Source organism: Colletes gigas, unplaced genomic scaffold, assembly GCF_013123115.1.
Source record: "Colletes gigas isolate AHSC1104 unplaced genomic scaffold, ASM1312311v1 Colletes_gigas_Sc00002, whole genome shotgun sequence".
In the NCBI taxonomy this organism is placed as follows: Eukaryota; Metazoa; Arthropoda; class Insecta; order Hymenoptera; family Colletidae; genus Colletes; species Colletes gigas.
This window is the reverse complement of record NW_025106631.1, coordinates 788585-814554: the sequence shown is the minus strand read 5'-3', so window position 1 is coordinate 814554 and position 25970 is coordinate 788585. Positions and strand designations below refer to the sequence as shown.

The window sequence follows — 25970 nt, the reverse complement described above, 5'->3', positions numbered from 1 at the left end:
TTACTGTAAATGCGTATTGTCACTGGTTATATCCCTGAATTTTTTCAGATTTTTTGGTTGGGTGTGCCGTAGTAGGAAAAATGAAAAACCGATTTTTTCCACCGAAATCCCCGACACGGAGCGCAACTAGCGATCGATCCGGCGCGTAATAATTCCCGAAACATTTTGGATAGACGTTCCCACGTCCATCGTGTACTCGATCGGGATATCGATCTACCGGTTCGCTATGATCTCGAGTAAAAATCGAATCCACGGTCCTCGAACCATCGTACCACCGCTGGGCGCGACGAGAAATTGGCTTCCTTTCTTAACAAGTTCTGGTTTAAGGTGTGTGAAAATGCCGGATACTAAGGCAATTGCACAGCTGACAATCACAACGTGAGCGGGGTTGTTCGTTTACGCGGATCATCCGGGGGATAATGATTACAGAACAGTCCTGGACCATGATGCTGGACAGCGATGTCGCGGGCATCAATGAGTAAGTATAACTCGAACTATTCTCAATTATTCTCTTTCTTGCTTTCATTCTCTCTCTCTCTCTCTCTCTTTTCTTCTTTTACTTATACGCTTAGAAAAAGAACTCTTTATATATATACGAAGAAGACTCTCTCAATTGTTTCGTTTGTTTAATGCGACACATCATTAACACAATAACACTGTTCGGTAAGTGTCACATTGTCAGGTGTAACGACAAGATTTCATGCATTTGGTGGTGTATATATACACGCTTGCATCGTACTACCCGCATACCGCACACTTCTCTGTTCACGAACCAATACGATTCTTTATTTCCGTCGGGTGGGATCGTTTGCAAAGCGACCGATCCGAACGATGGCCGCCCGAGGATCGATATGTAAATAGCCTAGCATTTCGAAATATGTGTGCACTGATTATTATGTTCGTGTCTATCCATTATGCCGCGTAACTTTCTTTAGTCACGACGATACGCACAATGGCGGCCACTTGAGGAGCAAGACCACTGTAAAAGCCAAAATAAAGCGTTTCTTGCGATTTTTTTGTGGGAGGATAGAAAAGTAAGAGAGTAATAATATTCAAGAATATTATAAATATCATTAAGTGTTAATAAAACAAATATTTGTTTAAAAATAGTGCAAAATGACCACTCTGGAGCCATTCTCACGAGACGCGTTGAATTTGAGGCATTTTGCCTCTGAAAACAGAAAATTTTCTCTTAATTTACGTGAGAATAGCTAGAGAAATATGCAGGGGATTTTTGAAACATTAATTTTTGTGTGATTGGTGAGTATTTTAAGTGGAAAGTTCAATTTTGTACGAAAAATGGGGCAATCATTTGTTAGTAAACAATATTAAAATTAACTTATCGAAGACGAGTTACCCTACGCATTTCTCTAGCTATACTCATGTAGATTAGGGGGAAATTTTTTGCTTTTTTCCCAGATACGAATTTGCGTCAATTACACTGACGAATTCGTCAGTTCAACACATCTCACGAAAATGGCTCCAGTGTTGTAATTTTGCACTATATTTGTGTAAATATTTTTTTTTTAACACTTAACAACATGGTTAAAGACATTCTTGAACATTATCCCCTTACTTTTCGCTTCATTCCAGGTTTTTACAGTCTTCTTACCCCTTAAGACCGCTCTGAATAGGTTCTGGTACCAATGGCGACTGCTATCGCATCGAATCAATTCCTAGTACGCGAATAATTAATTAAAATCGTGATAAACGAGGTAAACAGGGTAATTCCGATCAGGGAGGATCAAATAAGCTGGTTTCTCTCGAATCAAATTCTCTTTTTTCATGAACAGAACTGGGGATTCGATCATTTGACGAGTAATAAAAGGGTATAGCCGGATAAGATGGTCAAAACTGATCAGTGAACATATCAGTTAATAGACCATTCAAAGAAAACCATTTGTGTCAAATATCAACCCCGCACCCTTACTGAGAGGGTAGTTACAGGGCGTAACGCAATTTTCAGTTTAAGCTGTATATCTTTTGTTGTATCGTATAAAAGATTTTGAAAAAAATTGGGGGTATTTTGCTCCACGGCGTACGTGTTTGTGAATTTTTTCAGAATTTTTCACCGCAAAATGGATTTTTAAAAAATTCGAAAAGTATACAAATATTTTTTTTTAATAGAAATTATTGTTCGGGGAACAAAAGGCGTCCAATAATTAAAAAAGAAGAAACTAAATCGATGTATTAATTTTCTTCTATTTGAGTAGCTTTTAACTGAACTTAAATTAACTTGTATTTGAATTGTTCTTCTTTTATCCTGCGTTGATAATCAATACTATGTTAACTGGAGAATTTTGAACAGATAAACGATAACTTGCATCGGTGGATTAGGTCACTGGCTATTAAAATGAATTTGTTCTTATCTGTAGTGTTGTTTCTGTGTTTGCCGCTGTTTTATAGGTTTGGTCGTATTCTACATAATAAAATTATGTAACGAATATTATTTTTCTGCCCGTATCGAGGTTAATAAAAGCTGGCGGTCGTAAATATCCCGTGATCGGAATTATCCCCAACCTACCCTACATCAATAGTCTATATACACTAAAGATATGCAATATTCTGTACTATTAATATAAAATATGAGGAGTTTCGATGTTCCATAAGTAACGAAGCTGCTTGGAAACATATATATATTGAAAAAATAACAGTATTTATTAAACTCGAATACAGGGAAATATCAATGCAAAATAGACAAGAATCGTTGTGCTACGATTATGTCGATAACGTGTATCTTTGGATCATTTTTTCTTAATGTATTAGGTGTACATAGACTAACTGTGCCTTGATATTGTTTGTGTGGGATCGTTTAAACGCGAAGGTGACGATGTCGAAGAGTTTGTGTTACATTGAGGAGGGAAATTCTGTGTTAATTAGAATCAAAGTTTGTCCTACTGGGTGTTACACGCTACGTTGTTTTAGAATTTTAGACAACAGTTTGATTACATCTTGGATTTCTCTTTTTTGTTCCCGTTGAAACAGTCAAAGTGCTCTGGTTTTCAAACTTTTGTCTGAAACGATGTTAGGTGAATGCCAAGAAATCGTGGTTTCCGTGGAAACCGCTCAACATCGAAATTGTGTCTTAAAATGGTCTTCGTGTTGAGTTGAAACAGTGTTTTTGTACCCACAAGAATGAACATTCGTTTCTCATCCTACACTCGATGTACACGTACATTATAATTGTTTTTTTTTTTTTTTAATTTGTATCAAAACTGTAGTAAAAACAAACACTATTACAAGAGCAATCCTCTCTTCGACAAAGCGGATGAATTTGTGTTCATTTGCATAAATGTGATTATTGTGTCTATATTTAACAACTGAGATAGCTCTCATACTATGTGAAACACGTTGTATTAATACACACTCCTTAAGGTGTTCGAAGTTTCGTGTTAAATATCAGGATAGGCGGGAATATTAAGCTAAATATTTCGTACAATTTAATATAAGAATATTGTTTAAGTATTCGAGTACTGCGAACAAGTTTCGAATATTTGAGTACTTAGATATTATCGTTAAAATACTATATGTTGAATGAAAATCAAGCTTAAACAAGAATTACGATTTGGAGAAATTTATTTGTAGTCCATATCATCCTACTCAAATATTAAATACTACTTAAGTATTCGAATTATATTCGAAGTATATTCGTCGGATATTTGATCACAAAAGTGTTTGAATATTCGAATGATATTCAAAGCGTCGAATAATCGAATGAAAATCAAGTATTTAAATTATATTCGTCTGCTACTCGAATCGTTTAAGCGTTCGAATATTTGTGTAATCAAATGTTCGAATTATATTCGTTGGATACTCGAATTTTGTTCGAGTATTCGAATTATATCCAAAGCGTCTAATAATCGAATGCAAATCAAGTATTTAAATTATATTCGTCTGCTACTCAAATCGTTTAAGCGTTCGAAGTGTTTGAATATTCGAGTAGTATTCGAATGATATACAAAGCAATGATATGCAAATCAAGTATGTAATCAAATATTCGAATTATATTCGTCGTATACTCGAATAAATTTGTTCGAATATTCGAATTATATTCAAAGTAAATTCGTCGAATATTTGATCACCAAAGTGTCTGAATATTCGAGTAGTATTCGAATGTATTCGATATTCAAAGCATCGAATAACCGAATGCAAATCAAGTATTTAAATTATATTCGCTTGTTACTCGACTCATTTAAGCGTTCGAATATTTGTGTAATTAAATATTCGAATTATATTCGTCGTATACTCGAATAAATTTGTTCGAGTACTCGAGTAATTAAGTGTTCGAACGGTGTCATGTCTATGAGTAGACTGCGGATCTTCATGCAAATTCACATTATTATTAATCACTAAATATAATAATTCGTATCTTACTTTAAGTATTTCTTATATTTTTGCATATTAAATGCATTCTATAGTTTTTCGAGGATTAAAATTCCCCATAAATGCATAAACATCCGCGGTCTATCTATGAGTATTCACGTGTCAGTTAAATGGAGATGTTTCGTGATCATGGTTGTTTTAAATGTTCATCGTGAACGTGGTATATCGTGGGTCGCGGATGTCTAATCGAGATTCTGTGTGTTTGACGGTGATAGGTTGAGTATTTCCCCGAGGAAACAATTATGGATCAAGGCCGTGAAGAAGCTGACCTCCGAGAGGCTGGGCAGGGAAGGATTGGCGGCGTGGGAGGACCGGAAATCCAACAACGATCCGGAAGTTCCAGACCCTGAAGAAGAGCCCGAGCCTAGCGAGGATCCGGAGAACGATACGGACGTGGTTCTCGACGAGGAACCTGTCGACGCGGAAGCTCAAACACAGCGAGGTACCATCGATCCTATTCATTTAAATACACCACCAAACCTGAAAACATCATCCTTGAGAAGGAAAACAATTTTATTTCATTTACCTTCGAGTTCGATCTACTTTTACAAGATGGCAGACCACGAGTCCCGCTTGCTATTTTACAATTTGTAATTTGTAGCTGCCTAGTTCACTCCTTGCAAGCAGGCTACCTAGCACACTCCTTGCTAGCTAGCTACCTAGCTCACTCCTTGCTATCTAGCTATCTAGCTCACTCCTTGCAAGAAGCTAGCTACCTAGCTCACTCCTTGCCAGCTAGCTACCTAGCACACTCCTTGCAAGAAGCTAGCTACCTAGCTTACTCCTTGCCAGCTAGCTACCTAGCACACTCCTTGCTATCTAGCTACCTAGCTCACTCCTTGCTAGCTATCTACCTAGCACACTTCTTGGCAGCTAGCTACCTAGCACACTCCTTGCTATCTAGCTACCTAGCTCACTCCATGCAAGCTTGCTACCTAGCTCACTCCATGCAAACTTGCTACCTAGCACACTCCCTGCTATCTAGCTACCTAGCTCACTCCTTGCTAGCTATCTACCTAGCACACTTCTTGGCAGCTAGTTACCTAGCATACACCTTGCTATCTAGCTACCCAGCTTGCTCCTTGCTAGCTAGCTACCTAGCTCACACCTTCCAAGCTTGCTACCTAGCTCACTGCTTGCAAGCTAGCTACGTAGCACACTCAAAGAGATTGTCTTATCAATAACAATGAGGATTCGTTAAATAGTAAAGGGTTAACGTTTGAAAATTGTTTAATTTCATAAGACCACGAGTCCTGCTTGCTATTTTACAATTTGTATCAAAGAAATTGTCTTATCAATAACAATGAGGATTCATTGAATAGTAAAGGGTTAACGTTTGAAAATTGTTTAATTTCATAAGACCACGAGTCCTGCTTGCTATTTTACAATTTGTATCAAAGAAATTGTCTTATCAATAACAATGAGGATTCATTGAATAGTAAAGGGTTAACCTTTGAAAATTGTTTAATTTCATAAGATTTCATAAGATGGCAGACCACGAGTCCTGCTTGCTATTTTACAATTTGTATCAAAGAAATTGTCTTATCAATAACAATGAGGATTCATTGAATAGTAAAGGGTTAACGTTTGAAAATAGTTTAATTTCATAAGATTTCATAAGATGGCAGAGCACGAGTCCCAGTTGCTATTTTACAATTTTTATCAAAGAGATTGTTTCATCAATAACAATGAGGATTCATTGAATAGTAAAGGGTTAACGTTTGAAAATAGCTTAATTTCATAAAATTTATTACAAAAATCATAATTTTACATGAAACGTTTGCACATAAGATTTCCTTTAGGAAAACACATGAGATTTGCTCTCAGCGTCCGGTAGCTCTCATTTTAGCTCGCGTTGAAGAAACCTAAGCAGTGGGGATGAGCCTTGTTCATGAATCCGGGGTAAAAATTGAGTCTCTAAAGCAGAGATTACCGTGCATCGTTTCCTTTCAGTTTCCATGTTACCAAAAGAGAGATGTGTTTCATTAATATCGTACAAAATCTTCCATTAACATTTATGCTAAATGAAGCAACAATTCTTGCATCGCAAAAGCGATCGCGTCAACAATTTCGCGAATAAAATGCGAAACGCGAGGACGGTGGACAGTTCGGTGGTCGGTCGACTCGTAATAAAAATAAACATACTTTTACGCGCGATTCTCCTCATTTCCGTTCCATTTTATCTTATTTACAAGTGGTTTGGCACGCGTTGCTAATTTATTTTATACATACAGCCTTCGGCTATAAATACGACTGGATATTTTCAGATGTTTTCAAGAAAGGAGTCCTCTATAAGGGAATATTCTGCCCGTCGCTCTCCAACAGCTTCCACAGCAAGAATCTGGAGATCTCGTATCTGCATTACTCGAACCGTCAACGGCAAAAGTCGCTGATAATGCTCAATATCGTCGATCTCAGCCTAAAGGTACGTGAGGAATCGCTGTGTAACTCTGGATCCGTGATGCATGAACCGTACACAGGGTGTGCAAGAAAGTTTGTGCGGAACTTGGCGTGCATGTACGTTGAGTATGATCGAGTCCGTGAGCTAGAGCTCAGCTATACCGTGGCTTTCGCTTGTAACCAGCTTATTACCTCCTTCTACCCCTTCCCTACCTCCGTGTGTATCCGAATTTGTAGTAGAAACTGTCTGGACAGTGTTCTGAGTCGAGCAACACGTTGACTGCCACAGTCTCCTCAATATTACATTTTTTTTTTTTAGATAAAACGATTGTATTACTTCCTGCGCTACCTGTTATCCAGACACTCGGTATACGAATCTCACGCAAGTTAGACGAGCGCGTAAGAGTCGGGGAGCAGCCAAAAATTCTGTATCGAATCCTAAGAACAGGTTTCTAAATCTAACTCCATCGAGTGGCAGGTCGAACTCAACGAAATTACGTTATTATTGTTCCATTTATTCACTGGGGGGGGGAAAAATCCTTTTGATGATTCTCTGATTCAAGTTTTGAGTACTATTCATAGTCCGGTAATGGGACATGTCAGTCACAAATTAACTCGTACTTGGCAGTCAACGTGTTAATTGCGACTCGCTCGTAAAGTCGAAGTTCTACATTCGTGTGTCGTCGCGATGATTTAATAGCGTCGGGACTGTCTGGGTAGAATTCTCATCTTGCAACAAATTTCACAACGGATCAAATTGTAATCGTCTTTGCTCGTTTTTAGTTGGTAACCTCGAGTCTGGTGCATACTTCTCTGCACACTCCGTGGTATCGAATACCGGGGGAACTGGAAAAAATGCTCCTGGACGAAATTCACTGGCCAGCATCTTTGGAAAATGTTACTTCATTACTGATCAAGACTTGGTACTTCATAAACAAGAGTTCGAAGCACAATCTCAGTGTTGCAGAGGTCGAGTCTTTCACCCCGACTGGAGAATATCTCATTTACCAGTTTGAAAATGTTCTTTTGATCGACTCTCAATGTTCTGGGATCTAATCCAGGATTCCACGCGCTCAATTAACAATCAGAGAACTGTAAATTATGAATGGAAAGATGGATTTCCTTTCCACGCGTTCCAGGGGCATTCTTTGGAGTTTCTCCGTGTACAATGCTATTATGTTCGATGATTCTGTAACGCGGGACCGTGTGTAGATGGTACTCATGGCGATATGGCTGTGGCAAAGGGAGGAGGGCAGCGGCGGTCTGATCGAGTCGTTGTCTTGGGCGACTTGTTGCATGGCGGCGAACCTGCTGGTGTGCATACTCGGCTGGTGGCGGTGTTTCTCCAATAATTACTTGCACTGGGCTTCCATATTCACTTGGTTACTGATCAACTCGCAAGGTGACGATGCATTTCGTCGAAAACGGGATCGGTTCGAACGTTTAAAGTCGCGTCGAGTACCCCCCCCCGATAGTTTGCCACGTTACAATTTAACACTCCGGGGATACGTACGTATACACACACACATACACGGTCACAGTTCGTATCTCCGTTCACCGAATACGGTTTTGCTCCACTGGCTCGCGCGGTTGGCGGTCCAGCGAATCGCTCGAACGCCCAGCGAACCGTAGAGAGAAACTCGGTAGAACGAACCTTGTACCAGGCGTGGGCTACCATCGATTTCACGATCCTCGTCTGACCCAGTCAACGAAGTTCAAATGGAAAGAATAAATTGTAAAACGCTATAAAAGACACGGAGTCCAAGGTGGGATCCACCAATCGACGCCATCTTAGAAAATACAGCTTCAGCAGTTCCTTGCAAATTTTATGGTCATTATTATGGTAATAATTGTCTTCTCCATGCAATCGTTAACCCACGAAATATTTCCAAAATACTGTACATAAATATCTGTATCCATTTTCCAAGATGGCGGCGATACCACGATTCCAATCTTGTAAGACTCGTTCCGAATATCTCTGTCGAACTTCGAGACCTTTCTTATTTATTGTTTTTCACGGAAATATCGAGCCTCGATGGATACAGAGTGGATTGGAGGATCGAATCGTACATTGTTTTACGCCCGGTGTCGATTGCAGGTTTTATAGGTGCCGGTCTAGACTTCTCTAGCCAGCAACGTCTAATGTGGTACATTTTGTTTGTGGTGTACGCACCGTACGCCATGCTGCCGTTGCCATTGAGATGGTGCGTCCTCGCCGGTTACGGGACAGCTTTAACGCACATGGTTATGGCGGGAATAACGTTATTGCGAGACCCGACATACGTAAGAATCCCTTGGTCTACATTATTCCGTTTTCACCCCCCCGTCAACGTTCCCCGTTTTTCCTATTTTCGCGACGCTTCGAACCTCCGTTCGTTCATTTCTTTCTCTTTCGTTTCGATCAGCGAGACTCCGTGTGTCGTTCCAACTTGCAGCTTTTTCTATCTTTGTTCCCTTTTTTTTGTTTTTTTTTTCTGTTAAATACACGTCGTTTTGCTATTGCAGCTGCACGATGTCGCGTGCATAGTTCGAATGCTAACGACCAACGTCCTTCTTTATCTTGCAATGAATCTAGCTGGCATGTACACTAAGTATTTGACAGACAGAGGACAGAGGCAGGCATTCTTGGAGACCCACAGATCCATGGAGACCAGGCAGAGGACGCAGAATGAGAACAACCGACAGGAGAAGTTGCTACTTTCCGGTGAGGATACCATTTTTCCTACGTTTCGCGAGTCTGGGATCTGCGATCAGTCCTGGACGAACTAGTCGGTCAATATGATTAAGTTACACCCTTGCATTTGGATAAAAAAGAACGATTAAACGTTCGAGCATTAAACCTTTCCACCACGGTTACGTGGAAGATAAAAAGGACCAATTGATAGTGGAGATACGTGAAACGTGGCTTTTGTTAGGCGAAGATCCCTCCATCGAAACAAGATACAACAATATCTTCTTAATATCGAATATAAAATATCTCCATTTCTAATTACTTGGTTCTTCTTTTACAGAACTGTAGCGGAAAGGTGTTCTAAGTGTTCAAAATTGTACCTAGATATAGGTAATCCGAGAGACTTCAACTTTGAGTAAAAAGGCCCCAGTAAATTTGAAAATTAATAACGTTCCATGTATTGTTATCATTAGACTGCGGATCTTTATGCAAATTCACATTTTTATTAATAGAATTAGTGAAATCAGAGCTTTGCAGAGAGCTGTCTCAACCCCTAAATACACATAATTCGTATCTTACTTTTGCATATTAAATTATTTCGCATTTTGTAGTTTTTTGAGAATTCAAATTTCCCCTAAATGCATAAACATCCGCAGTCTAGTTGTCATCGTTGACCCAGAAACGGCGACACGTTTAAGTGGACGGTACCAGCCACGTAAGATGAACCGAATCCCTAAAATGACCCTTCCTTCTAGAAAAACTGAAAAACATCAGCCTACCTGATATAACAACAAAACAACAATATATTTAGTAAATCCTTTTGGAAGGACGTCAGCCGTAACTGGGTTAAGTTGCAAAATACACAAAAGGTTATTGTTGTATAAATTTACTTGGAGACCCTTTTTTTTTTTTGTTGATATTCGAGAGCCGTGGGTCGATCCGTCGACGGCGTTGAATGAGACTCGCTATTCTACGATTGCTCTCGGTGTGGCGTTTACGATGGTAAACCATAAATACACGCGGGTTTGTGTAATTATGTACGCGGTGCCGTTCGACAGGTATGAAATTATATTTACACGTGTGTCGAACGTGTCGCGTACAGTATATAAAGACGCCAACGGGGGTTGCGCCGCAACCACGGGGCTCGTCGGCGCGTGTAACTTGCTCAGCCGAGTGTCAAAAAGGGTCACTGGACACTTTCACTCGATTGCGCCAGATATGTTTTACCGATAGCCTGGCAGTACTTTGCTTTTCCATATTATCGATTCCACCGGCGATGATTCGTTTAGGGAAACCACCTGAAATATACTACGAAACGGAACAGAAAATTAAAGCAGCCCTCGTTTAGCTCAACCCCGTCCATTGCGAATCCGCCAAACGAAATCAAACTACCGAGAATTTCGATAATATTAAACAAATAGGAAGCAGGGGAAAGCAATGTATTTAATTTTAAAAGAACTACCAAATTTCTATAAGAACAGTCTGTTAAATTTGTAATTTTAAGGGGGCCATTCTACCTTGTAGGCACGAAAAATTGTACATGATTCTTTGTGAATTTTTTTTTGCGGGGGTATTAAAGAGCTATTAATTCTAGATTTTGTAGGTACATTTGTTGTATATTTAGCTATATTTATGAATTTTTGCAACGCATAATATCTATTGATTAAGCAGTTTTTCTTGATCTACCGACTGCGTAGGTAGTATTTTGCAAACGAGTTATTCGAAATCCAAAAACCAACGATATTTTTAATGTAGATAAGTTTGGGTATAGCATGAACTAGGATTTTTTCAAAAGAAAACACAAAATGGCAAAATGGTAGCTATTTTACGTAAAAATGCTGAATATTTTCATATATTCGGTTGTTTTTTTGCTAATAAAAGAAAAAGTATTGCATATATCGTAATTATCTTAATTAATGCTATAGAGAGATCAGTTCTAAAGACACTGTATTAATTTCATGTTGATATTTTGAATAGTTTTCATGTTATTGTCTACGCAGTGTCGAAAAATGTAGTTTCGAGAAAAACAGCTTTAAAGTTTCACGTCCAGTTGTTATACCTGCGCTTATAACTTCGTTAGTTTTTCAAATTTCAATTTAATATTTTGTAGATATATTTTCAAGACTACATACTAAAAGACAATGCAAAAAAAATTCGATTTTTTTAAACCCCACAAAGTAGAAAGGCAACTTAAAGTTTCACATTCAGTTGTTATACCTGCGCGTGGTACATCTCAACAGGCTATAACTTTGTTAGTTTTCCGAATTTCAATTTAATATTTGGTAGATCAATTCTCGAGACTACATACTATAGAGGAAAACTCAGAAAAAAAAAGAATTCGATTTTTTAAACCCCACAAAGTAGAAAAGCAACTTAAAGTTTAACGTCCAGTTACACCTGCGCGTGGTACATCTCAACAAGCTATAACTTCGTTAGTTTTTCAAATTTCAATTTAATATTTGGTAGATATATTTTCGAGACTACATACTAAAAGACAATGCAAAAAAAATTCGATTTTTTTAGTCCCACAAAGTAGAGAGGCCCTTTAATGTAACATGGCGGTATTATCGGTATTATATGTAACATGGCGGTATTGGCGGTAATATATAAGATGAAAATATCGATGATATTGTATGTAATGCGTGGCCAATTGAGATTTTGTAACGTTAAAAAGTGTTGAATGTCTGTTATAGTTTTGCCAGATTTCGTGGCCAAAGAAATGATCAGTGATATCGCCCGTGAAACAGCTCGAGGTGGAACGATCTCCTTTACACCCAATCAATTTCACAGAATATACATCCATCGCTATGAGAACGTTAGCATACTCTTCGCTGACATCAAAGGCTTCACCGGTACGTAGCCACTTGTTCGATACGTTGTGTCGCTGCGAAACATTTTTTCGTACTTCCGAACGGAAACTTCGAAACGTCGAGCTTCAAATGTAAGTGACGTAAACTGACGGTACGTAAACGACGTAACTATTCATACTATATATTCTCACACAATGGAACAGCGTTTCTTAACATTTTTTCTTTTTCTCGCGACCCCTTCTCATCAACGCGTAAAATCTATAATAAATCAAATTTGTAACAACGATCACTGTAAAATACATTTTTTATATAAAAATCAGTTTATGCGACCCCCAAAGCGGTGACATTAAAATTAGACTTCAAGATTAATTGTGCAACTCTCAGAAAAAAAACAAAATTGTATTTCATGGGAGTTTCGTTTCTTTTTAGGTTGAATCCAGTAGCGGATCTAGGAAATTATAAATAGATCGATAGTATCATAACTAAAGAATTAGTATACTTCGACCAAGGAGCATCGATTACGAGACACGGAGGCCACGGCGATAAATAAAACTCGAAAGGGGGCCGCGAGCCAAAAAGGGTTGAGAAACACTGCTCTGCATTAACCCCTTGCCCTACGATTTAAATCGAGACTCTGTGCGCCATAGTCATGCATCAAATATGTAGATCGTCATTTACTGTAGATAAAGATTCAAAAATTAATAATTTCATTTTTGTCAGACGAGGACCATAACTTGTATCACGAATTGTATTTATATTCGTTTACCAATATGGGGTCTGACTCGATGTCGTAAAGCAAGGGTTTAATTTCTCTTGCATCATTTTATATTTTTTCCCGATATTACAGCTTCGAAGTACTCATTGTTGATTCTCCGACTCGTTTAACACTTTGACTGCCATATATGGGTGACAAGACCTTCCCACTATGGAATTAAAACAATTTATTCTGAAATTGAAATTGAAATGTTAAATAAATTTATATAGGACGAAGTTTAACGTGGTTACGAAAATAAGTACCAAAGACAAAGTTTAAGTTATGCAGTTTATAGTTGCTTAAAATCCAAGTTTTGGTCTCGTAAAAAATTGTACGGTTTTGATGTGGCAGTCAACGTGTTAACACTACATTTACGGAAACCGTCAATTCGACGGAAGTCTGATTCCATATTTAAAATTTTAGAACGCGTAAATATTATTTTTTAACAACTTAAGTTGAATTTAATTGATGCACTGGCATGAATACATATTTTAATTAAAAAAAAAATCGTATTTTAAGGTAATCGTCAACACGAAAGGTATCGATAAATATACACGAATGTGCCAGTAGTGCGCCGACGCCATTTCGAAAATTATCCTACGCGTACGTTTATATGCAATTTGGAAAACGTTTCGCGATTGTTTTTGTGAATTATCGTTGCTGTAATTAGCATTTTTATTTGATCGATTCTTCCTGACCCTTTCAACGACCCCACGGTGGCCGCCATATTGGAAGCGTGCGTGAGGTAATCCGCGCGCAAAAATGGGTCAAAATCGCCCGACGAATTTTACTTTTCGCGAGAGTCATTTCGAAAATTATCCTACGCGTACGTTTATACGCAATTTGGAAAACGTTTCACGATTGTTTTTGTGAATTATCGTCGCTGTAATCAGCATTTTTATTTGATCGATTCTTCCTGACCCTTTCAACGACCTCACGGTGGCCGCCATATTGGAAGTGTGCGACAAAAATGAGTCAAAATCGCTCCATAGATTTTGCTTTTCGAGAACTGTTTCGAAAACCTGAACCTCGTCTTTGCAAAATTACCAAAATTATATTCTTCGCATTTTATCGTTCGGTGTGAAATCACGTTGCTTTTATTAGCATTTTAATTGTAACCTCTCGCTCTACCAGCGTTAATGGATTGTTTTGAACTTGTTTATCGTAGCGTTGGCCAGTCATTGTAGCCCCCAGGAGCTGGTCAAGGTGTTGAACGATTTGTTCGCCCGTTTCGACAAGCTGTCCGCGGAGAATCATTGTCTTCGTATAAAGTTGCTCGGGGACTGTTATTACTGTGTCTCCGGGTTACCGACCGCCAGAAGCGATCATGCCCACTGTTGCGTCGAAATGGGCTTGCATATGATTAAAGCGATAAGGGACGTGCGATACACTACTCAGGTAATTCAATTCTTTAATAATCGAGGCCACTTATCAGCAATAAAATCCAAACTACGGTCATCAGCGACCATTAAAGTCAGGATGGTCGCGTGTAAAATGTATTGATACGCTTTTAGGTCGATCTGAACATGAGAATAGGGATTCACAGCGGCTCCGTGTTGTGCGGTGTGCTGGGACTACGAAAATGGCAATTCGACGTCTGGTCCTACGACGTCACCCTGGCTAATCACCTGGAAAGTGGAGGAATACCCGGGTAAAGTTTCATTGTAAACCACCCATGTTAACACTAGAAAGACTGAAACTTAGTATATACCTATACATATTGCCCAAAAAGCAGTCAAAATTACTGCATTGGAAAAGAATAACTAATGTGCAAAGAAATTTGTTTAAAATTAATTTTTAATATCAGGCTTTAATATTATGAATTTAGGGCGCAAAAGAAATAAAATAAACAACTTGTTAGAACAAGTATCACTACATAAAGATTCGAATAAAAAGTACTACTTTAGCTTATTGAGAAACTGCAACTTATCAAGTATACGTCCAAATCGACAATTTATCATGTACTTGGTATGTTATCATGTGTTGGTAATCGAAAAAAAAATGAAAATTTCAATACAGAGCCGAACTTGTCAATAATAAGAGTCATTTGATTATTTAAAATTTCCCAAGCAGTCAAAAAGACTGCTTTTGGGCAATATAGGTATAACAGACATATATATACCGGAAATGAAGGAGGGGGGAGGTGTAACTACGATCTATCTATACTATTATATAAAGAGAGAGCCGATTTTTATGTTCGCGCAAAACTCAAGACCTATTGAACCGATCTTCCTCAAATTTTGATACGTTATTCCTGCATACTCTAGGACGGACATAGGATATGTAGCATGTCTCAGAAGCGCGTTATTATCATGTAATTTATATGCAAAGATTTCATGTGTACGACTGTTTGGCAGACCATGTGACCCCTGTATACGACAGTCTACTTGCGCATGCGCGTATTCGGCCCGCGCGATACCTCGCCCGTAGCAGTACTGCGATGTTACCGCCAGGTGGCGAAGCTTCTCGAGCCCTTTCTCGCGAGAGAATTGCATTATCGCGGATAGATATGTCAGGACGATCTTCTGGGTATAAATTGCTTTTGCACAAGGTCGGACGAAGCCGAGACGGGGCGTGCTAGTTATTAATAAACGCATTTATATGTTGTAGAAAAAGTCACAAAATTCTAAGAAATTGTGTGTCATTATATACATAATTCTTTTTCTAATTGAAATTAAAAAACAGTCAAAATTACTTCCGTGGGCAATCTGGTGTTAATGTCCCTGTGTACTTTGTTGGAGTATCGAATGAGAAATGGATGCGTTTCAGGCGGGTGCACATCTCAGAGGACACCCTGAACTGCTTGAACGACGTGTACGAGGTGGAACCAGGAAATGGTACCGAGAGGGACAATTACCTGAAGGAGAGGAACGTGGTGACGTACCTGATCAAGCAAGTGGAGCCTTTGAAGTCGAGACGAAGGTATTCCACGCGTCCCAAGGTGTTTTCGGAGGAGGACGCCGGGAAAACCAAGAAGAGTTTCAAGATGAACAACCCTCTGGCTGCTAACAGCAGCGCTCCAAACACGTCGACGGACGACGAGATCGGCGTGGACTGGACACCGGAAATTCCGTTCGAAAACGTGTGTATCTATTCATCAGGAATGTAGAAAATTCTGGTGTAGATACAGTGTCCTCTAAGACATCAAGAATAATTGATAGTTTCGTTTATACAGGGTGGAGCAATAACTATTGTTGGTTGGGGAATAAACTCGTAGCGTTTTTATCAAAGAAAAGATACAGGCATCCACCCACATGAAAAATGTTAATATCATCATGTCCCCCCCTCTGTACCGTGCAAGTTTTGTATATAAAATTTTGTAATATTATTACAAATAACAAAGATATTCAAGGTGGTCATTGCCCCACCCTGTATATTAATTAACTTCTTGCTTTGCAAGTACAATGATAGGCAAAACCAAACACACTGTTTTGTTCGTTTTTTCTTGAGACTGAGCCCCTAAATTTATCGTTGTATATTGTTTGTACGTAGTTGAACACGTCGTCGTCGGTCAGCAATTTGGAATCGGAGTATCTGGAGGAAGAGAACGGATCCGCGAAGAGCAACAAGGCTGCACCACCTGGGCTGAGGGCCGGCCTCGAAACAGCGAGCAACAAGCGTATGCGTTTGGCGAACATAAACGCCTGGACGTTGCGTTACAACGACGAGAGCCTAGAATCGAAGGTCGGCTCCACGTTAACGTATTTATTGCCTCTAGATCCATGGTAAAGATTCTGGTGATACAGGCAGTGTGTGTGTTTGCAGTTCGGCCAATTACGCGAGGATATGTTCAAGTCCAACATGATCTGTTGCTTCTTCGTCTGGATATTTATCGCCATCTGCCAAGCTGTTATCTTGCCGGAGTAAGACACGTGCACCGATATTACATTTCATACCCACGTTTGTTACGAATAACGTTTCAGATAGTTCTCGACTCTCGGTCGATTCGTTCGAGCCTTTGTTTTTTTTTAATCACGAAACCTGAGACGGCAGAAGAAGATTAAATACCCAGTAGTTCACTCTGGGATTCTTCCAACGAAGACAAATATCCAAACACGACTTAAATCAAAGAGTTATAAACTTCTAAACCGTTCTAATCTAAGGTGCAGACTCTCCATACTGTTCACCAAGCTTAGTTTTGATTTCCTGACCTGGTCTGCCTCTCACTTTTTACTGATCACGGTACTCGATGGATTTAGATAAACGCCAACCGCTTCAAGAGTGTCTAGCGTCTAAAAATAACCACGATACTTAACGAACAGCCCTAGTAGCTTCTCGCGAATTTAACGGGGAGCTAAGTCGAATCCTTTTTCTCGCAGCTGCACGATCCTCTTGCTCTCTCTGCTGCTGACAACGCTAATTCTGGTGGCGTCGTCCATCCTGGTGATGGCGGAGGAGTTCAAGAGTCTGCCTACGTACCTGCAACACGCCTCGTCGATGCTGGTGCACAACAAGCAGCACCGGACGATCTTCATATGCACGGTGATCAGTCTGATGGCGGTGACGTCGATCGTCGGCGTTCTGACGTGTCCAGCGTCCACGCGACGGTATCCAGAGGCTCTGGTCCTCGAACGCCAGCAGCAATTGACCACGCCGACGTTGCAGCCGGAACGACTAGTAGCGACCACTGTCGGTTTGGACCAGTTCATCCTCACCTTCCTGGAGACTGCTCTTCGCGACGAGCCTCCAGTCGAACGGAGGGACACGTCCCGCAAAGAGAATCACAACGCCACGAGGCTCTCCAACGACATCGAGACTTTACTGGCGAGGACTCTCAACGGAGGCTTTAATCCGGTGAAAGGTCGCGGAAGAAAGGAATCGTTCAGGTTTCGTAGTCGCGAAAGCCACGGATCCGTTGCAAAAGGCTGACAAAAATGTTCATCTCCCTAGTTCCAACTTCTTCAGAAGAAAATGTTGCATTTAGAACAGGGCTGCAGAACGTCAGTTCCAATAGCCAACGTAGCGTAATTGCAATATCTCTGACATCCCCACCACTAGTAGAGAAAGCTTTCATGATAGCCAAGCGTGGCTACTGGGTCCGCCAGTTATGCAGTTCTTGCTTAAAACACTTAACTTTATCTTGACAAAGATGTATACAGTTCACCCATGAGTCGACGCTATTAGTTTTGTGTCATAGACCTCTTTGCATTCCAATGTTTGGTCCATACAGAAAGCAAATAGCAAAGACACCATTTTTGCCAGCCTTTTGGGAACTCTGACCACTGTGCAGACCCACGCATGCAATGTATTATTGACAATTTGTTTGTAATAGTAGGGACGAGCAAGTTGAGACCAGGAAGACACGGTCGACGTTGCAGACGAAGCCTCAGGCTGAAGCTTTGTACTCCGCCGACTACGACGAGGACATCGTTCTGGGGATCACCTGTGTGCGACCCGAGTACATGGTGTTCACGTGGATCTTGTGCTTCATTGCTCTTGCGTCCGCTCTCAAGCTGTACTACCTGGTGAAAACGGCGCTGGCCACGATCATCGTGTCCGTCTACGCTGTGCTGATCCTCGTGGTCTGCAAAGACTTCTTCTCCATCCCCGACGAGCAGAGTTCGTGAGTCTCCCATGGATGTTGATGACAGTGCTACACCCACAAACCTTTCTCTGTACCATGCTCCTTCAGCTTAAGTTGTATAATTTATAAGTATAATTGATACATATTGAGGCATATAAATGTGTAGAGTCAGGCTTGTGGCGCTGCTTCGCTGCGGGTAGAATCTCGTGAGAATTCGTAGGAGGGCAGAAAAGGAAAGGAGGCCCTGCCTTAGACTACTGAGATATTGTGAAGTCGTTCGAGGAGTGTATATATAGCAACCGAGGGGTCGTGAGAGCGCTTGTGAGAGCGCGACCCCTCTGGTGGCGAGCATGGGAGGCGACGCCACAGGCTCATTTGATTTTTAAAATAGTTTGAATCTTGGAATGTGAATTCTTGGAATGAAACGAGGCAAACAATATTAGTTTCAGACCAGTTAGATTCAAGACATATAGAATAGCCTGACAGGAGAGTTTTGTGATTTTGTAGGCCCTCGATACCCCTCTCGGCGCAAATGCTGACGTTTCTGTGCGTGTTCCTGGTGATGGTCACGTACCACGGTAGACTAGTAGAAGTGACGTCCAGGTTGGATTTCCTGTGGAAGCAGCAGGCTGAGAGGGAACTGAGCGACATGATCGAATCGCGTCACAACAATATGCAGCTGTTGAAGAATATTTTACCTGACCACGTGGCTCATCATTTCCTGACGCAGGAACGAGCACCAGAGGTACTTTCAATCTAACGACCAAAACATTACCATTTTCTTACTTTTATGCTTTTTTTTAGGAATTATACTCTCAATCGCGGGACAAGGTGGGCGTGATGTTCGCCAGCGTGCCAAATTTCACCGAATTCTACTCGGAGGACGTGAACAAAGGAATGGAGTGTATTCGTTTGCTGAACGAAATCATAGGTGAACTCTAAACATTATTTACGTATCGATATATTCGACTAATTTTAAATCATTTTTATGGTCCCTTTCCAGCCGACTTCGACGAACTCCTCGACGAGAATCGTTTTCACTGCATTGAGAAGATAAAGACGGTCGGTGCGACTTACATGGCGGCTTCCGGTCTTAATCCGACTCAAAATGTAATCTTAAGTGACTCAATGCTAGGACTTCTGTTGAATTCTATTTTGTAAATGTCACGTTCAATGTTTTTATTTCAGGACAAAACCAAGGACGACATGGAGCATCTGTGCAGATTGGTAGACTACGCGGTAGCCATGCGACTGCGTCTCGAAGACGTCAACATCCACTCGTTTAATAATTTTGATTTAAGAGTGGGCATTAGCTGTGGCCCCCTTGTGGGCGGGGTGATCGGGGCACGGAAGCCTGTGTTCGACATTTGGGGCAACACTGTGAACCTGGCGTCTCGTATGGACTCCACAGGCGTCATGGGAAAGATACAAGTTCCAGACGAGATCGCTAGGGTAATTGCTAAATACATGGAACAAATTTATTTATTCTTTGCCGATTGGAACAAGAGCATTTCGGTTCTCTTCAGGAATACCAAGCTCCAAATTTACCCAATCGTTAAATTCTCCTCTGCATTGAATGTTATTACATAACTTTGTACTCCAAGAATCGTTTGTTGATATCAACGATTGGAAGGACTGTAAGTTTTGTAGCAAACAGTAACTTAAAATTTGTGTTGTGTATGTTAGTTCTTCCAAATTTACCAATCGTTAAATTCATCTCTGCATTAAATGTTATCACATAATTTTGCACTCCAAGAATCGTTTGTTGATATCAACGATTGGAAGGACTGTAAGTTTTGTAGCAAACAGTAACTTAAAATTTGTGTTGTGTACGTTAGTTCTTGGAATCGAGGGGATATCAAACACAGAAAAGGGGCCCCATCGAAGTGAAGGGTAAGGGACTGATGGAGACCTACTTCGTGCTGGGCAAAGGGTCCATGGAACAGGAGAGCTCGACGAAACACACGACCAGATGCCGGAGTCTCGCAGCTGTCGTTTATGGTGTCGTTCAAGCGCGTCGTAAGCAAATGCGAGCACTTCGAAGGACATAAACGTCGTAATCGTATCAGTTTTTCCATTCGATTTGTTGGGTGCCTAGTTGCGTAAAACGGTTCACCTTCGTCGAATTATCCAAGAGCGTGCCACTTAAAACGGACCATTTTATTCGTCCAGATAGTAATTATTTTTAATCTGTCTATAACAATTATGTATATTTTTAATTATCTTTTAACGGACATTCTTAAAACCAATTTTTAATATATTAAAACGAATTCAATTATTCTACTGTGGGGCGCTGCTGGGCTGAAGGTTAGGAAACTCGTGATTAGGGAACTCGTGAGAATCGTAGGAGGACAGAAAAGGAAACTTTACTCATCAGTAAGGCTTTCTAGCAGGCCCTGGGATATTGGAAAGTCGTTCGAGGAATGTATATATAGCAATCGAGGGGTCGTGAGAGCGCTTGTGAGAGCGCGACTCCCTCTGGTGGCGAGCATGGGAAGCGACGCCACACTACGTAGGTACACGCAGAACGTCTTTCTTATCTTCGAATATTAGGAAGATATTCCACATGGACAGTTTTAAGTGCCACGGCTCTTAATAAAATTCAAGGAACGACGAGCACTTACAATTAACATATTTACTGGTAGAATTGTTTCTTATCGAACGGTCGTCCAATATGTTAATTACATTCGATTGATGTTCACCGCTAGACCGATGTAAATTGACTTTGTTTCCGTATTTATAATTCCGTTACGAGTATCGTTATTTTCTGCTCGCTGTTATCTCATCGTAATCCTTTGGGGGGACGATACTTCCGGAGCGGGGTACTGAACGATGTTAATACGAATCCAAAAATTTTATTTTAATAAATTAATACTTCGTATCCGATCAATATTATACGTAAGAGTTAAAAAAAACTGTAAATACTTTACAGTTGCTGTGCTAATATTATGTAATATATACTACATTATCAATAGTATATTTGTTATATAATATTAATATCGTGTTAATACGTAATATGAATATATTAATATTTACAAAGGGCATGCAGTGCATTTAACGCTTCGAGTTGCGAGTTAAAAAATGCATTGTCGTAAGTATCTCCCAAAGGACTATAATTTTCGTACTGTTCGCGGAACTTTTAAAAACTTGACCATAATTTTAATACGAAGACTCGTACGTGTTGCATTTTTTCCCCGCGTCTATTTTAGTTTTGTTCTACGTTATGCTGGTATCGCGTACCGAGGAAACATAGATATAAGTTCGATGAGTGTAAATTTGTTAAAAAAATTGTGTTACATCTAGTCAAACAGGAAGGTATGTCATGTATGTAAAGTATGTAACGAACATGAAAGAAAACAACAAAGAATCTACAATTCCCTACTGTCGTTATCGTGTAATTCTAAACGGAATTCGAACAATAAACAACGGGTCGCCAGAAATTTTGCTCGAAAGAATATTATCCGTTCGATGTTTTAACAACGGAGTTGTACTTTTTTTCGTGTTCTCGCTCATTAACGATTGAACAGGAAAAATACCAACTATCAAGGATCATCAGGAATTGGTGTTTGCCATCTATGTCAGTTTCAGACAGTCGACAAAGGCAAACTGACGCATGCCCTCTCTCTCGATTCTCCGAAGCTGCCCGAAGTCTCTCGACTCCCACGAGACGTTCCGAAGTTACTTCGGGCAGCTTCGGAGGATCAAGAGAGAGCGAGCATGCGTCAGTTCGCCTTCGTCGATTCGTCCGAGCACACGTACGCGTGATCTGTCGTTGTGCGAGAAAGTGGAATGAGGTGTCCCCGGTGCACCCGGGGCTCCATCATGCATCTCTTTGCGTTCGCCAGGTATGAAATAAAATTAAACACAGTGGAGCATTTTTGGGAAAAGTCAATTTAATTAATAATTGCAAGGGCAGCAGCGTTCGTGTTGATAATCATAATGTACAGCACAGTCGAGCTCTGTGTAACTGTATATTACATTGTTATGGTAAACACAATATATTTTAATTAACCGTAATAATAATCCATGATAATAATAGTCGTAATGATAATAATAAGGCTAGCTACAGCGTGGTCCCCCGCTCGAAGAGACCACCCGATCCAACTGTACACTTTTACAACGTACTTCAATAATAATCTAATTACATTAATATAATTACCGTAATCATTACAATCTGAACCTAACTCGAAGAATGTGTTGCAACACGTGGGAGGGATCGCACGCCTTTGGTCCTTCGAGAAATCGATGGGACGTTTAAAATTCTGTTAAATTAAATAGAATATTTCTCGTTCGTTTATTAAATTGAATAGAATTATATAAATTGTTGTTAAATATTCTATACATTTAAGGAAGAGAGTCGACGCTTCGAAATCATTTCTTTTCCCCTCGAAATTCCGGGTGTGATCCAGCGCCGAAGCAACTCGGTATAAAGAGGTTAGAAACTTAACGTGCATCGATTTCTCGGGAGACCGAAGGGCGTCTCTTAAAAATTTCATTTTCCTTCCTTTCTTTTTCATTTACGATATAAAGGCACTGTACACGTAAACATACAATATATAGGAGGGCGCTATAGGCGGTCCAGATGTTCCTAAACGGTAAAACGTGCCCGTTGAAAAATATTATAATACGATCTTTTTTTGTTTCTTTCTTTCTTTAACCGTTAAGACGCTACACGCTTAAAATAGGGGAGCCGTTTTCCTTCGATTCTAGCTGCATTGGTCAACGCTATTCTTTTCGACATTATATTATTTATATATATATATAATATATTTATATATACACATATATATATAAATATGTATATATATATGTATATCTTAGACGTTAAGGAAAAATATAGATGACTATTATGTATATATCGAATGTGCAGAAATCACGGTAACTATTTAGGAGGAAATAATTGGTCAATGCGATCAGAAGTTAAGAAAACGCTCCGGGTTAAAGGTGGGATCTATTTTATCACAATTTGGCAGTGAACGTTCTCACGTTTAAAATACAGTTTTACAAGTTTTTCTTCTTTAAGAACTACAATCGCGAATCTCTATCTCTTTCCATGTGTTTTTTCCCCCCTCTTTTCTGCTATTGGCTCGCTACGTTTCGTTTGTTTCTTCTTGTTACGTTACAGACGTGAAAATTTGAAAATATTACTTCTTTACTACATTTCATTTTGGTTACACGGACAAAATAAATCCTTTCGATTTCTCGTGTCTGTTCGGTCAACATCGATCGTCCGTCAAGTACAGAGTGTCTCGAGACGCGTGCTGTTTAAAATAACGATCGCGTTGCTTATTTTTTACGCGATACTAGAGAGACAATTTTTATTCTAATCTTTATTTTCTTCGAATATGTACCAGACTGGAATATGTTCCATTTCAACCTAAAAGTAGTACACGAGAAAGGATAACGTTGTCTTTACAGCATTTTTATTCCGTCAAATTAGGTTGGACATTGTTTCAAACGGCACTCGTTCTGAGGCTCCCAGTATCGAACATAAACTTTTTCGTTTACATCGTTTAGCGAAAATATCATCTGTAATTTTCATGTTTCTTTTCCCTGTCGAACCACGCAATGTTTGTTTATGCACGCTCGTTCGCAGAGCTCCAGAAAAGAGTTCAAAGAGAGGTTAGAACGGTCCTGACATCTTTCGCGGTGATTCCCTAGTATCTTGTGCGCAATACTAAATTGCATTACTTTATAAAACCAATGTGACGCTACTCCACGGATCGTCGGTATCAAAATACGAGACTCCTATAGATCTGTGTACATACGTGCAGGATAAAACGGTCACGCGACCGTTACGTGATGCAAATTACTATACAATCCTGTTTGCTTGTTATTCCGATATTACAAAATGAAAATCAAATATTTACATCTACTTACATTCCGTTAAAATTAATGCATCCGTCGTGTTTCGATACAGTTCCTTTCTAAGGTTAAGTTATTTCTGGTTTTTTACTTTTGCTCAACCGAATCCGCGATTTTTATCACCAAAAGTAAAGCTTCGTGAAAGCAAGAGAATGAAAGTTTTTTGTAATTTTTAAGTTTGGATTCAAATCGACCGATGAATGTAAAGTCTCTGCAGTCCCATAGTTTTTAATTTAATCTATGTACGGTACTAGAGAAAGTTTACGTTGACTGGTCTGTTCTTGCGAATAGTACACTTTATATTCCTAACGTTTCTTTATGTTAATTCTTGTTTCTAACTTAAAACATAACACTTTTGCAGGCTGGTAGAAAAATCTGGTATATCGCTTTGCATATAAAAAACTTACAGAGTTATTCCTGAACGAATGATTGTTACTTTGTGTATCTTTATTCCCTAATTTTTCCATATTTTTTAACACGTAGTTTTATTAATGACACTGCTACCGAATCGTTCAAAGTTATATACTAGATTTTCAGATCATCCTGCAGAATATATACCTCTGCGAAATATGCTATCAGAGCAACATAAATAAAAGAAACTCAATTCCAAAGAAAACGATTCATTTCTATTACGAATGTTTGCCTTTTACGTTTACAGATATTTACTGTCGCCTGGGTCTGTAAATATCCATCTACCAATTTACGATTTTATCAATAATTGTTTACGCGTTCCTTTCGTTAGATTTCCGATAAATTCTCAGTCAAATCGTGGACCTGTTCGATCGCAAATAACAGGACACGTACACGATTCGAGAGAACATTTTTCTCGGTTGCTACTTTAAGTTTGCCTGTAAACGAAACGTTCCCATCGCAGAATCTTAGCAAATTAAATGTAATCGCGAACAAACTTGGACTGCCAGCGCCGCGGATTTTTACCGAACGAAACCAAATATCGGTTGTAGAACGTAAATATCGTTCCTGTATCGTGTCATTTTTTTAAAACGTTGCCTCTAACCCTTTGGAACAATCGGCAATGCGACAGTCTTTTTAGCGCGATCGAAATGGCGGCAAAGCACGGCGTATCGAACAGCGTGTTTCCATCCCCACTCTTTCTGCAGTCCGCTGATTGGCAGGCATCGATCTTCGTCACCGTTCTCGACCAATCCCCGTGAGTCAGCGGACTGCACAGGCGCGGGAATCTAAGCACGCTGTGCCTTCTCGTGAAAGGACAATATCTTTCTGAAACCATAACCAGGAATCGAACCAGAACTCTTGTTAGCTTTGTCAAGAAATTTCTTTGCGTGTAAGATCGAGGAAAAATCAACTGATTGCTCGAAGCCACTCTCCGCCATTTTATCTTTCGGTACGCGAAACGGAAAACGGAAAACGTTGAGATTCGGTCGGTTGTGAAAGTGTCCGTGGCCCCGAGAGCCGCCAGTTGCTTTTAACTCTTCCACGATTCTAACCTACGACATTGCGAATGTTCCCGATTCGTCGGTGACCAAGAAAACAACGTAGGGTTTAGCGGTGCACGATTTTGGACTACTCTCAGTTCGTTCGTAT

At 39.9% G+C, this 25970-nt stretch overlaps 1 protein-coding gene across 1 annotated transcript; it reads left to right on the top strand.

Moving 5' to 3' along the window:
• Nucleotides 1–23255, top strand: LOC122401165 (adenylyl cyclase 78C-like). Its single transcript, XM_043403132.1, has 19 exons — nt 1–478; nt 4599–4825; nt 6651–6808; nt 7996–8185; nt 8882–9066; nt 9289–9487; nt 12148–12306; nt 14187–14416; nt 14533–14669; nt 15788–16100; nt 16511–16702; nt 16784–16881; nt 17338–17844; nt 18294–18581; nt 19050–19287; nt 19347–19473; nt 19546–19652; nt 19731–19994; nt 20381–23255. Exons 1-19 carry the CDS (start codon nt 420–422, stop codon nt 20591–20593), a joined length of 3891 nt encoding a protein of 1296 aa, XP_043259067.1. The 5' UTR covers nt 1–419; the 3' UTR covers nt 20594–23255.
• The last annotated feature ends 2715 nt before the right edge of the window (nt 23256–25970 follow it).

Bases quoted from the DNA above. Each gene is read 5' to 3' on its own strand.
- LOC122401165 (XM_043403132.1), top strand. From the start codon at position 420: ATGATTACAGAACAGTCCTGGACCATGATGCTGGACAGCGATGTCGCG. The intron at 9,488-12,147 runs GTGAGGATACCA...TGTCTGTTATAG, and splicing joins GGAGAAGTTGCTACTTTCCG to TTTTGCCAGATTTCGTGGCC. The intron at 16,882-17,337 runs GTAAGACACGTG...TTTTTCTCGCAG, and splicing joins CAAGCTGTTATCTTGCCGGA to CTGCACGATCCTCTTGCTCT.